The sequence below is a fragment of the Rhinolophus sinicus genome, chromosome 5 (assembly GCF_057876585.1).
Source record: "Rhinolophus sinicus isolate RSI-liver-muscle chromosome 5, RSI-T2T, whole genome shotgun sequence".
NCBI lineage: Eukaryota > Metazoa > Chordata > Mammalia > Chiroptera > Rhinolophidae > Rhinolophus > Rhinolophus sinicus.
Window position 1 is genome coordinate 90,820,085 of NC_142505.1, and position 14,557 is coordinate 90,834,641.

The 14,557-nt window shown below is 37.8% G+C and overlaps 1 protein-coding gene across 6 annotated transcripts in view; it reads left to right on the forward strand.

Annotated features, from left to right (window-relative positions):
• The window catches only part of G3BP1 (G3BP stress granule assembly factor 1), a 30,425-nt gene that overhangs the window by 12,792 nt on the left and 3,076 nt on the right, over positions 1-14,557 (forward strand). For all 6 annotated transcript variants that reach the window (XM_088798745.1, XM_074313811.2, XM_088798746.1 and 3 more), the window contains 10 exons: positions 805-917; positions 3,709-3,790; positions 4,250-4,423; positions 6,538-6,628; positions 7,549-7,642; positions 10,047-10,248; positions 11,753-11,854; positions 12,103-12,214; positions 12,417-12,545; positions 12,852-12,961. In XM_088798745.1, the coding sequence (XP_088654871.1) occupies positions 823-917; positions 3,709-3,790; positions 4,250-4,423; positions 6,538-6,628; positions 7,549-7,642; positions 10,047-10,248; positions 11,753-11,854; positions 12,103-12,214; positions 12,417-12,545; positions 12,852-12,961 (1,191 nt within the window). In that variant the 5' untranslated portion in view covers positions 805-822. The remainder of the gene's footprint in view (positions 1-804; positions 918-3,708; positions 3,791-4,249; positions 4,424-6,537; positions 6,629-7,548; positions 7,643-10,046; positions 10,249-11,752; positions 11,855-12,102; positions 12,215-12,416; positions 12,546-12,851; positions 12,962-14,557) is intronic.

Sequence of the window (14,557 nt, forward strand, 5' to 3'; positions counted from 1 at the left end):
CCTTTTAAATACTCTAATTAATATGTACATATCCCTCTGTTTGCCTTTAATTCAAGATGATTTTATCTCAAATGGAAAGTTGGGATTATTTCGTGTCAAATATCTTTTTCAAAAAGTTTTTTTGTAAATAATAACGCAGTAATTACTTAACACTCAAAGGTACTGTAAATCATGATACTTTTAAAGTGGTAGGGATTATTTTGCTGACTACAAACAATTTTGTTAACTTTTGCCAATATTTGCAGATTATTTTTGGTCCCATTGTACAATAAATTAAGCATATTTAGAACTTTTAATTTTTGTGGTTTCTTTTCTAAAGATACTAAATATTTTAACTTAGTTTGACTAAAAAGGTGATGCCTGTATGTCTAAGCTATATTCATTGTTTGATTTTATTGCCATTGAATCAAAGCCATAAATAAGAATCTGTTTGTAATCTTAAAACTGGAACACTTAATATGGTTTGATAACTTAAGTAAATTATGCTAGAATGCACGATGGAAATACCTTGAGGTTCTTATACTCAATCTAAGAAAATTAGCTATTGTGAATAATGATGAATTCTTCGTAGTGATTTTCCTCCCAGTATTTAGCTGATTGTAATAAATCTGAATGTATAAAATCTCACCTGGTCTGTGGGTTGATTTTGTTCTTACAATATTTATTCATTTTTTAAAACCAAGAATTGCTGAAGTGATCTCGTCTAACTTTAGTTGGTTTTAGCTAAATGATTGTCTTCTCTCCTGCCACTTTCCCCCCCTGTTCTTGCTCTTTCAGGTTGAACATACTTTTTTTTTTTTCCAGGTTGAATTGACCAAAGCAATGGTTATGGAGAAGCCTAGTCCCCTGCTGGTCGGGCGGGAATTCGTGAGACAGTATTACACACTGCTGAACCAGGCCCCAGACATGCTACACAGGTAAAACATTGCTTCACCATCTAATGCTATATTTTAGTATGTGGGTACTTATCCTTGAGATTATGTTACTCACCATGCACCTTGTAGGGTTGTTTCATGATAGTGTTTTATATAAGTACCAATAAACTATGGCTGTTAAAATTGCATAATTTTAAGTAGAGTATACGTACATATATGTATACATGTCTATACATACATATATACACATGTACATATATATAGTTCATTTATTATTAGTTTATACAGATATTATTCAAAAGTTAGACTAAATTACCAAAAGTTACACATTATCACGAAAATAGTACCTGAAAATATAAAGGTATAATCATGCTTTTGTTTCTGTTTTGCTGTTTCTGGTGAGTCATGAATTACTTAGTAAGAATGTATTGAAGAATATTCAAGACTGTTCCCATAAGAACACACTTGTATTGACGTGTTTTAAAAAAATTGGGGTATCTTTTTAGTGGAAACAATACATGCTTATTATAAATTAAAACAGATTATGAAATAGTGAAATAAGACCATACTAACACTTTTTCTGTGTATATGCAAACATTTTAATATATTGTCTTTCAGTTTTTTTAAATAATCGGGGGTCATTTTACATGGGTAACACATGTATCAAATTAGTTTTAGTATCCATAGAGTTTTTATTTTATAGAGATGTAGCACACTTTAATCCCCTAATGATGTGCTTCCATTATTTTCCTTTTATACAGTGTTGCATTATACAGAACTCTTAAGTATGTTTATGTGGACTTGTTAAAATTCTTAGAAATTCCAAAATGTGTAATTTGTTGGACTAGAACTATTTTTTTCTCTAGAAAAGCTTGCACATTGGATAGGATATGATTATTAGGTACAAAAGAAAATTTATAAATTCTTTTTTTACTATATTCAGTTTTTAAAAATTAAATTTGTTGGGGTAACTTTGGTTAATAATATTATATAATTATCAGGTGTATAACTACAACACCCGTATACTCCATTGTGTGTTGACCACGCAAAGTCTAGTCTCCTTTGTCACCATGTTGTCCTCCCCACTGCCCTTCCCCTCTGGTGACCACCATTCTGTTTGTCTTTATGAGTTTGTTGCTTTCAGTTTTATATCTTGCATATGAGTGAAATACTGTTCTTGTTCTTTTGCATCTGATTTATTTCACTTAGTATGATACTCTTAAGATCCATCCATGTTGTTGCAAATGACAATAATTTCATCCTTTTTATAGCTGAGTCGTATTCTATTTTATATATATATCTCATCTTCTGTATCAGTCATCTGTCAAAGGACACATAGGTTGTTTGTATGTCTTGGCTGTTGTGAAGAATGCTGTAATACACATAGGAGTACATATACCTTTACAAATAAGTGTTTTCAAATTTTGGGGGTAGATAGCCAGAAAATGGATTGCTGGGTCATATGGTGGTTCTAGTCTTAATTTTTGGGGAACCTCCATACTGTTTTCCATACTGGTTGCACCAGTTTACATGCACACCAGCAGTGTGCGAGGGGTCCTTTTTGAATTCATTTTGAGTCCTTGCTCTGAAAAGGGAAACTATCTCTTGTGATTCTTTTTTTTTTTTTTTTTTTTAAGGCTTTATAACTTCCAAAACACTTTCACCTGTTTTCTCTTGATCTTTTCCCAAATCTTTTAGTAAGGCATTGTAGGAGAGTTAACTGCGTTTTTCAGATAAAGATGCTAAGGGGTTAAAAATTTGCTAGCATTCACATGAGTATTAAGTGCTAGAAAAAGTCTCCGAACTTACTTTTTTTCTGTTTTATGTCATATTTTATTATGTGCCTTTAGAAGTTAGATAAATTTGAGTTTAAAAAGAAGCAGGAGTTGAAACTAACCAAATGCATTGATATATTTCATGTCAGTCAGTATTGCTATTTATTGATTCTAAGACGTCTTTTTTTTCTTTTCACATTTCATCTGTGAGGTACATCTTAAATATGATGAAAAGTGGCTTAGCCAGCAGTGAATTGATTTCACTGGCTGATATGCAACCTTTTGATAACTTTGACAACTAAAAGGTAGACTTGGGGTCCTTGTGGTCCCTGAGCTTTCCCCCTTTTAAGGGGCAGAGGGAGGCAGAATCAGGATGTAGAATGGCATGTATGGGCTCATTCGTGAAAAATTGTTTATCCTGAGTACAGATATCAAGAAATCCATCCTTATAGTGTGGTTCTCCTTGGGTTGGGGCATTTCCTGTGGGTGGCTGGGTGGATGCGTGTGGCCTTCCTGTGCCAGTGCAGTATTGTAATGAAAACAAAGCAATTGAGGATCGAGAAAAGTAAAGCTATGGGAATTAAAGTCTATAACTCTTAGTGCACCAGCAAAAATTATTAAAAACTACTGCTAAAACCCACCTGCATGAGTTAATGGGTTTTTAATGGGAACTCCTCACATGCATTAGATGTAAAAGGACTCTCGAGCTCTATGGAGACTGTAGATGTACGCACCTATATCAAAACTGCGTTTTATTTTTGAGTGAAAACAGGAACTTCTGTTTTATTTTAAGTGGCCTTCCTGATATGAACTACAGGATTCTTCCCAACATGATCATCAAATAAGTGTTCTGCCTCATTGACCAATCCATTCCCATTCAGCAAGTGTTGACTGACAGTAGGGGATGGATCTGATTGCCTACAAAGATGAAAAAGAAAACACATTCCTGCCTCCAAGAATCTGCCAGTGTGACAGGCAGTTAGGTACCAAACATGAAAAATAAATACTTGGTCTTAGGATGCTTGAAGATGACAGTAAATTATCTTCCTGTTCCACAGATTTTATGGAAAGAACTCTTCTTATGTCCATGGGGGATTGGATTCAAATGGAAAACCAGCAGATGCCGTCTATGGACAGAAAGTAAGCATACCAAGCTTTTTGTAGGCTGGTAAGCAGCTGGAAAATAACCCATAAAACTGGGATGAATACATGCTTAATAGAGTTCTCAACTTTTTAGAAATTTAGGTATTCAATAATTTACTTGATTAACATGATAGTCATTGAGAAGCTTATGATGTCACATTTGCTCATTTTGTGTGATTAGAATAAGTTTTCTGATGTTAGAAGATAATTGGTTTTAGCATGGGGATCATCTATTGTAAACACTTTTTAGGTATGTTAATGAAGGCCAGTATTTTAAAAGGCTCAAGAGGTGGTCAAGAGGAGTATACTGTACTAGACAAAGTAGAGTACGGTTTGTGTAGTTGTAATTTAAACATGCAGATTCTCTTTACCTGTGTTGTGTTAGAAAGTGTTTTTTTTTTTTTTCTGTTGGAGACTGTAAATTTTAAGGCAGTAACTCTTGCTTTGATTCCTTAGGAAATCCATAGGAAAGTGATGTCACAAAACTTCACCAACTGCCACACTAAGATTCGCCATGTTGATGCTCATGCCACTCTGAATGATGGTGTGGTGGTCCAGGTGATGGGTTTGCTCTCCAATAACAACCAGGCTTTGAGGAGATTCATGCAAACATTTGTCCTTGCTCCTGAGGTATGAAAAAGGAACAATGAAAGGTTGTGCACCTCTGAAAAACTATTCATTTTGAAATTTCAAACTTAAAGTAGTATGTGCAGTAACTCCCACATAACTCTACTTAGTGCCACTGTCAGCACTTGTCCACACAATCATAATTCTTTTTACCTATCATTGTAAAATCTAAACCATTTGAAAGTAAGTTGGAGATACCATGCCCAGTCATCCTCAGATCTTTAAGTGAGCATTTCCTAAGAACAAGGAAGGAATTGTCTTCCATAATAGTACAGTTATCAAATTTAAGAAATACTGTTGTAATGCAGTTACCATCTAGTCAATATTTACATTTCGGTTATTGTCCCAATATCCTTTGTATAGTAATTTTTTCCCCTGGTCCAAGATTCAGTCCAGGATTACACATTGTATATAACTACAATGTGTCTGCAGTCTCCTGTAATCTGCAGTAATTCTTCAATCTTTTGAAGAGCATGATGAAGTTACTCTGTAGAATGCCTCAGTTTAAATTGGTCTGATACTCCCTTGTGATTAGATTTAGGTCAGACACGTGCCTTTCAGTGCCTCACAGTAGGGAGGCTCTTGATGCTGTTTAGTCCTGTTATTAGTGACGTTAATTTTGATCACTTAGGTAAGGTGATGGTCAATAGGTTTCACCACTGTGAAGTTAGTATTTTTACTTTAGTAAGTACATTGTGGGTGATTCTTTGAGACTATGCAAATATCCTATTCTTCATCAAACTTATAGTTTTTACATTCATTGATGATTCTTGGTGGGAACCAACTGCTACCCTGATGGTTATTATCTAATTCTGTCATTCTGTATTTATTAGTTGTCATTTTACTGTAAAGAACCCTGCTTTTTCTATGTGTTAATCACTTGTGTAGTCTTTATTTAATGGATTTAATCCATTGTTAACTTTATGCTGATGTCTAAAATATTTCAGATATGGTTAAGTGTGAACCTCCCTATGGTTTTTGTTTTGTTTTGTTTTGTTTTGGAGAACTTTAACTTTGGGGCACAAGATGTTTTGGCTCAACTTGCACTGTCCATGCCCCAGCCCCAGTGTGGGATCAGCTCCTTTTTAGTTATCATACTTACCATGAAAGGACCACAGGTTTATGTTGAATAATTGCATTTGTACAGTCTTCCTGACTGGTCACTGGACATGACTGAGTCAGCAGGAAGCCCATGTGAATAAGAATAAGCATGCGGAAGTGGCTCAATAAGGATTTGCTGATGAAATGTTTTCTCTAGCGTTACTCTTAAGATAATTTTCTGTTTAGGTTAGTGAATCTGAAACCCCTATCATTTAACTGAATATAAAACAACTATCTTTGAAAGATTACATGAGATCATTTTAGTCATGATTTTTAGAGGAAGTCTTAGATTATCTGCAGTGTAAAACGGTTGATGGACTTCTAAATACGCAAGGAATCATGGGGGAGATGACTGCCAAGTAAATTATTTGCTTGTAGTTCCCTTTGTCCTTTAAAGAGGAAGAATCTAACATTACCTTAGTGTATAGAGCATTGTTACATAAACTACCTTATTTAATAAATAAGCTCTAAGGTATATGTTGGTATCCCTGTTTACAGATGAGGAAATAGCTTTAGAAGTTCATCAACTAGTAATTGACATAGTTGAATTTAGACTCAAATTTGTCTATGTCTAGTATAAGCAGATCTTTTCCGCTACACCACCCTTGAGTGCTTGTATGAATAGTCTTGGGTACAGATTTAGGAAATTTTAAATATCTGCTGTAGTTGGTAATATGTATTTATTGTTCAAGAAATGATTTGAGGTATGGGCTGTATTTGAGTATAATTTTTAACAGCCATAATGTAGAGCAAGGTTTTTCAGTCTTGGTGTTATTAATATTTTGGACTGAATAAGTCTTTGTTGTGCCTGGATGTCCTGTACATTGAAGGATGTTTAGCAGCATCGCTGTCCTCAGTAGTCGCTTGCACTTCCCAATGTGAAAACTGAAGTGTCTGCAGATATTGACAAGTGGCTCCTGCGGGGCAGGGGGACAGGGGCATTGTTGCCTGAAATAGAGTGATTTGGTGTTTTAAAAGTTGGCTGAATAAATGAAAACTTTTTGTTGGCATTGCAGGGTTCTGTTGCAAATAAGTTCTACGTTCACAACGATATCTTCAGATACCAAGATGAGGTCTTTGGTGGCTTTGTCACTGAGCCTCAGGAGGGTAAGTTACTTGTCTAAATTTTTTGATGGCTTTAATTGACCTGAAGAGAATATGAGTTTCTTGAATGTTTTCATTGTCCTCTGTATTCTTCTTTAGTAACTCCTAATTGTTAAGACATAAAGGGTCTGAGTTTTAAACCTACTTGAAGTTCAAAGGTTAGCCTACTTCATGGATATTGGTAGAAGACAAAACTAAGTCAGAAGTAGACAGGTTATACTCATAGCAACAGTAGTAGCATTTGCCACTGTTCCATAGGACATCATGAAGAAGTCCAAAAGATACCTGCACTGCAGTGGGGTGCATTACAAGAGTGGAACCTTAAGTTTAGGGAGCCCACATCTTTTATAATGGGCAGTAAATATGTCTGCCCTGGCTCTGAAGGGAGACTCCATTTTCTGAGTTTGTTTGCTATGTAAATATCCTTAAAAGATAATCTGGAATAAAGGGTAGCCATTGCCTCAGTTGTCAGATGTACAGAAACACAAGAGCCTCTTGGAGAATTGTCTCAATAATTTCTATGTGGCTGAGACGATTCTAAGTGCTTTATATTTATTGTGTAATAAAACAGCCTTATGGATAAGTTCTTTACGTAGTGTTGTTCCCATTTAATAGATTGGAGCACTGCCAATGCAGAGAATTAATTTGCCTGATGTCATGTAGCTAGTTAGGTGGTAGAGGCTGTATTGGATTTCTGGAAATATGACCTCATTCCATGTTCTTAACCCAAACACTACAGTTGCCTTAATTCTGTCCTTAAAACATGTACTGTGATTTTACCAAATTACCTTATTTTCTTTCCTTTTTATATATACCTGCTTTTCTTATTTCATTGCGTTTTTTATTATGATGAACATTGTGAAAGTGAATATATTTGTGAATTAAGTAAGCACAAATTACTTTAAATTTCTTTTCTCACTTAGAATCTGAGGAAGAAGTAGAGGAACCTGAAGAAAGACAGCAGACACCAGAGGTGGTGCCTGATGATTCTGGAACTTTCTATGATCAGGCTGTCAGGTAAGGAAAACTTTTGTTCATCTGTCTAGAGCTGCATGAGAATTTGTGTTGTCTGGTCTTTTCCTTGGTTGGAGGGCAGTCATGTATTCTCAGAATTATCTCACATAATAATGATAACTTCCCAGAAGAAAGGTTTTACTTTTGTTATCTTTGAGCTAACAAAAATCTGTAATGTGTTTAATATAGATTGCACTATGAGGATTACTTAGTACCTACCAGTTGCTTTTTGGTTTAGTTTTTTCTGGGTGGTAAGTGAAAAAGAGTTGGGATTTCTTAGCAAGTATTTAACACATCAAGCCACTGCATTAAGTGCTATGGCGGGAATATCAAGTGTACAAGGACTTATTTAGAGATCCCACATTAATTGATAGAAATTAAGACATGAATTAATAGTAGGTAAAGAATTTCATTAATTAACTCAGAAAATAAATGTGTGATTGTATCTTAGGGTTTTTTCTTCTTTAATCTGCAACTGGAACAGAAATGTGTTTGATAGGAATTGAAATTAATACTTGGTGCCATGTGATACCAATAATGTTAATACACAGTGCTTAAAAGATATTTTCAAATGTTTCTCAAGGTGGGATGATGAACTAACCACGGTACTCACCTGGGTTGGTTGAAAATGATTTATCGTTGTACCACAAACCTACCAGAATTAAAATTATGGGGGTTGGGGAACATCTGCAGCTTTAACAAACTGATTTATGTGGAAATTTAAGAACTATTATGAATCATAACGTCTTTGTTTCTCAAATTCCATATGTGTTTATTTATTATGACAGTTTTTTTGGTGGTAAAAACCACGTAACATAAAACTTACCTTTTGGGCCGGCCCGGTGGCTCAGGCGGTTAGAGCTCCGTGCTCCTAACTCCGAAGGCTGCCGGTTCGATTCCCACATGGGCCAGTGGGCTCTCAACCACAAAGTTGCCAGTTCAACTCCTCGAGTCCCGCAAGGGATGGTGGGCTCTGCCCCCTGCAACTAAGATTGAACACGGCACCTTGAGCTGAGCTGCCTCCCGGATGGCTCAGTTGTTGGTTGGAGCATGGGCTCTCAACCACAAGGTTGCCAGTTCAATTCCTCGAGTCCCGCAAGGGATGGTGGGCAGCGCCCCCTGCAACTAAAATTGAACACGGCACCTTGAGCTGAGCTGCCGCTGAGCTCCCGGATGGCTCAGTTGGTTGGAGTGCGTCCTCTCAACCACAAGGTTGCCGGTTCGACTCCCGCAAGGGATGGTGGGCTGTGCCCCCTGCAACTAGCAACGGCAACTGGACCTGGAGCTGAGCTGCGCCCTCCACAACTAAGACTGAAAGAACAACAACTTGAAGCTGAACAGAACCCTCCACAACTAAGATTGAAAGGACAACAATTTGACCATTGTTCCCCAATAAAGTCCTGTTCCCCTTCCCCAATAAAACAAACAAACAAAAAAAAAAACAAAAAAAACTTACCTTTTTTTTTTTTTTTTAAGATTTTATTGGGGAAGGGGGAACAGGACTTTATTGGGGAACAGTGTGTACTTCCAGGACTTTTTTTTTTTCCCCCCCCCAAGTCAAGTTGTCCTTTAATCTTAGTTTTTTGGAGATGCCATTCAGCTTCAAGTTGTTGTCCTTTCAGTCTTAGTTGTGGAGGGTGCAGCTCAGCTCCAGGTCCAGTTGCCGTTGCTAGTTGCAGGGGGCGCAGCCCACCATCCCTTGTGGGAGTCGAACCAGCAACCTTGTGGTTGAGAGGACGTGCTCCAACCAACTGAGCCATCTGGGAGCTCAGCGGCAGCTCAGCTCAAGGTGCCCTGTTCAGTCTTAGTTGCAGGGGCGGAGCCCACCATCCCTTGCAGGACTTGAGGAATTGAACTGGCAACCTTGTGGTTGAGAGCCCACTGGCCCATGTGGGAATTGAACCGGCAGCCTTCGGAGTTAGCATGGAGCTCTAACCGCCTGAGCCACCGGGCCTGCCCCCAACCATTTTTAAGCATACTGTATAGCAGTATACGCATATGATTGTGTAACACAGTAACACATCTCTAGGATTTCTCATCTTGTAAAACTGAATCTACCCATTGAACAACTCAACTGCCCTTTCCTCCCTTCCTACAGCCTGTTAGAGTTTTGTGATGAGTGATAGGTAAATTGTAATAGTTTGGGGATTCTAACTGAGAAATAATGATGTGGTTTATTTTGACCCATTTTGATGACATTTGTTTATGAGAATTTAGCCAATCTGACTTCAGTTAACATTTGCTCATTGAGTGCTTTTCTAAAAAGTTGTCTTGTTTTAATACTTGGATGTATTTCTTAGATCTTTTTTGGAGGGAGGGAGGTATTTTGGGGTTCTGATCTCTAGTAAATAAATACTTGCTAAATTCATGGAGGCAGAGTGACATTTCTCAAACTTTCCTGTGAAAGCAATGACTTGGAAGAACATCTAGAGGAACCTGTGGCTGAACCAGAGCCTGATCCTGAACCCGAACCGGAGCAAGAACCTGTATCTGAAATCCAAGAGGAAAAGTCTGAGCCAGTATTGGAAGAAACTGCTCCTGAGGATGCTCAGAAGAGTTCTTCTCCAGCACCTACAGACATAGCGCAGACAGTGCAGGAAGACTTGAGGGTATGTGACATATCTTCATTTTCATTCTATTTCTAGCTTATTTAAAAAAATCTCTTCTCCTTTATTATTGTTTGGTTTTCCTTTGTAGGAGCATTTACATATTGGTGGTTCAGGGAAGTTTCTTGTGTATTGAGCCATACCTCAGTAAGATGCGTATTGCTTTATAAAATCAAAAGTAACTTTCCCCCTCTAAGTAACATGAATAATTTTTAGACAGGAAATTGCAGGTGCTATATTATTTTTATGACAATATCGCTAACTCTTCATCTTTTTAATATTTCATCCTTCAAATTGCAGTTATTATATGCTTGTTAAAACAAACAAGTGGGGCCGTCCTGGTGGCTCAGGTGGTTGGAACACTGCTCTTACCACCGAAGTCGCAGTTTCGATTCCCACATGGGCCAGTGAGCTGCGCCCTCTAATGCTAAGACTGTGAACAACAGTTCTCCCTGGAGCTGGGCTGCTGAGTGCTGCCATGGGCTACCCTGTGCTGTCATGAGGGGCCAGTGGCCAGCGTGAGTGTCTGGCAGCCGGGGAGAGCTTCTGTGAGCGGGTCCGACTGCCTCAGCGGGGGGCCAGGGAGCTGTGTCCTACAAAACTAGACTGAGAAACAACGGCTTGAACCGGAGTGGGCAGGGGGAGGTGGAAGAAAGGGGGAGAAAGAAACAAGTGATCATATATTTTTTTAAAAATTACATGGCACAATAGACCTTTATCCTCTGAAATCTGAGGATAACTTTACAGTAGTAGTAGAAGCAAATAGCTGAAATAGGACTATTTTTCTCATTGGAATACCTGATTTCAAAATTTTGAAGCTTTTCAGAAAAGTTACTCCTAAGTCATATCAGGATAATGTTCACTGAACTCACAGAACCTTTATATTCGCTGGTCTGTGGAGGAGTATGTTTCAGTGCCGTATTGATGGGGTCAGGATCGTAAATGTCATTTATGTGTGTCTAACAGTCATTTATGTATGTCACAAGTGCCCACGTGCTAGGCACTGTTCTAGGTATGGGAAATATCTGTAAAATGGGTAGGGTTCTGGGTCTCTCCTGTAGCTGGTAGGTGAGTAGAAAAGAAATGGTGAGATGACTTTAGCTTGCAGATGTTAGAAAAATATGTTGGCCGCATTGAGAATGAATGACCAGTTAGGTGGCTGTTACAGTAGTCCTAGAGAGAGAATCGTATTTTGAATTAGGGTCATGGCAGTTGAGATGGAGATAAGATAATTAACAGTTAAGTAATAGGGTTTGGTGATTTTGATATGGATTGAAAAGGTGTTCAAGATCATTCTAAAGTCTTAGGACTGCATTTCACAGTAGTCCTAAGAAACGTTAGTACAAAATTTGTAACTAAGGGGGAAAAGGAATCTCAAGATACTTACACATTCCATCTTGCCTGTGAAAATATGATGCATACATTATGTACAAGAAATCAAGAGCTAAGAGCTTTTCTGTGTTTTGATATATGGTGTAATCATCTGGTGTTGGTGGTGTTACCTTAGACATTTTCCTGGGCATCTGTGACCAGTAAGAACCTTCCACCCAGTGGAGCTGTTCCAGTTACTGGGATACCACCTCATGTTGTTAAAGTACCAGCTTCACAGGTGAGTTTCTAATTAAGCTTGTATATTAAGGGAAATTTACTTGTATTTCATGTAATGTGGTTTCCATAGAGGTTTAGAGAATGTGGAAACTGGTATATAAAGCAGAGAAGGTGGTTTATAATGGATTTGTGTGAGATAGAAAGTTGTCGTTTTCGAGTTTAAACATTATTGTTAGCTAAGAAACTTCATAAGAGAACAAAGTAAGCTTGCTTTGTTTTTACACAAAAGCTAACTTACGAATTTTTCAGCCCCGCCCGGAGTCTAAGCCTGAATCTCAGGTTCCACCGCAGAGGCCTCAGAGGGATCAAAGGGTGCGAGAACCACGAGTAAATATTCCTCCGCAGAGGGGGTCCAGACCAAGTAAGAGCTCAGAAGGGGGACTTACCTAGTTTGGGGGATTTTGAGGTGAGAGCTTGTTTTGGGGGATGCTTCGCATTTATTTACTTAAAACAAAGTTGTAGTGGATAGAATTACCTGTATTTAGGGTAGAGAAAAAACTATTGAATGCAACAGTCGCTGAAAAGAGTCTTCTTTGTCTTTCATTGCTGTTTTTGTTTTTAAGTTCGTGAAGCTGGTGAGCAAGGTGATGTTGAACCCCGAAGAATTGTGAGACACCCTGACAGTCACCAACTTTTCATTGGCAATCTACCTCACGAGGTGGACAAATCAGAGCTTAAAGATTTTTTTCAAAGTAGGTTATTGAGTTTTAAACACTAGATTTATCTAATGCAGCACTGCCCAATGGAAACAGAAGATGAGCCACATATGTAATTATTTAATTTAGTGTGTCTAAAATTTCATTTCAAAATGTAAAAATATGAGAGCTCACAATTGAAATTGTGTGTGTTTTACACTTATGACATGTCTTACTTTGGACTAGCCACATTTCAAGTGCTCTGTAGCCACATGTGACTAGAGACTATCATATTGTACAGCGCGTATGTAATATTTAAAATAAATGTTATAAGTGATTTGCGAATTTGTATTTCATTTGCAGAATATGGGAATGTGGTTGAGCTGCGCATTAACAGCGGTGGGAAATTACCCAATTTTGGTTTTGTTGTGTTTGATGATTCTGAGCCTGTTCAGAAGGTCCTTGGCAACAGGGTAAGCAATTCTTCATCTTGATATTTTTTTTTAAATAAGAGTGTATGTTGGCTCTTTGAATGTCTTCATCCTTACAACTGTGTCTTATATGTAAAGTGCACTTTATTCCAACATGTTTGGGTAACATTACATCACATTCAGCCATTATTATCAAAAGAACTACATGGGAGTTTAAAAAAACTTATGTCTAAATAACTTAGGTTTTGAACAAGTGAATGATGAGAATGAAATAACTAATAGTTACCAGTGCACTGAGGTTTAGGTAAATTTCTTTTCTTGGTGCTGGCTTCTGGTGTAGGAGATGAAATACCATGTTAATTTACTAGCTAAGATAATGGAAGAGCCAGTGTGACCAGGTAAGTCTTGGTATATAGCTGTTGTCTGAGTATAACAATGAGGAGCTTCTCTTTTTATTCTCTCAGTTGTCTGGGTTTGGAGTCACCCTGCCTGGATCCGCTTTTATTAACATTGCTGTTAGGGGTATGAGTCCTTTCCGATAGTAGAGGTGTTTGTAGAATTGGAATCGTTTTACTGTGTAGTTCCTAAAGAACTCTTCCTTTCTCCCACATTCATTAACAAAAAACACTTTTTGTAGCAATAGTAGTAGAGAAAAACAAAGGGGTAAATAATTGTTAATTTACTGAGATGGGTGTGGGATTTTTTAAAACCTCTCACTTTTTAAAAAAATTGAGGTGAAATTCACAAAACATAAAATGAGCCGTTTTAAAATGGATGATTCAGTAACATTTATTAACACACATTGTTGTGCAATCATTGCCTATCTAGTTACAAAACATTTTCATCAAAAGGAAGCCCCTTTATCCATTACGCAGTCCCTTTCCCGGCCCCGTGTGCCCCCTCTGGTCCCCCTCTCCCCAGCCCTGGCAACCACTAATGTGCTTTCAGTCTCTGTAAATTAATACTACACATTTTATTAGCCATGTAGTAGAAATGCTGGAGATCATGTCCCAGAGGTTCTCCGGAAATTCTGATGTTCTCCACAGTGTCAGTGGATATACTACAAAGTTTAATGTGTTTTGGTCATAACCTGTGAGCCTTAATTTGAAATGTGCATTATCTTTCAAACCCATCATTATTTTTGTGAAGCATCTCCTGCACAACACTGAGAAATGAGAGAACAGTGGCTTTTTTCAGTAAGGCCACAGAATACTGAACCTAGCAATCTCCAGTAGGCTCTGTGGATAAATCTATCATTTACTGTTCAATAGGTGCAGTGGCCAGACTTTTTGATGCAGCCTTGAATTCATGATTCCTTAGAGGGTATGATACTCTCAGCAGACCAAAGGTCAGACCCAATAGCTGGCTTCCTAGTCAATTGCCCAAGATAAGGGGTTTATTTTATTTAATGAACCATAGGTAAGCCATGGCGTCTTTGTGCATAAGAATTGTTTCCGGTAGATTTCCTTAGGAAAGGGGCTGTATGTCTGCTGCCTTTTTTCATTAATACTGCTCACCTCTTCTGATAACTCCTCAGAGATATTTTCCATAACTGTTTTAAAACACTCCAGCCCCAACCTCTCTTCCCTGAATCTTTGGGCTTTAATTTTATTTTTCCCATTGTGTGTAGAACATTGC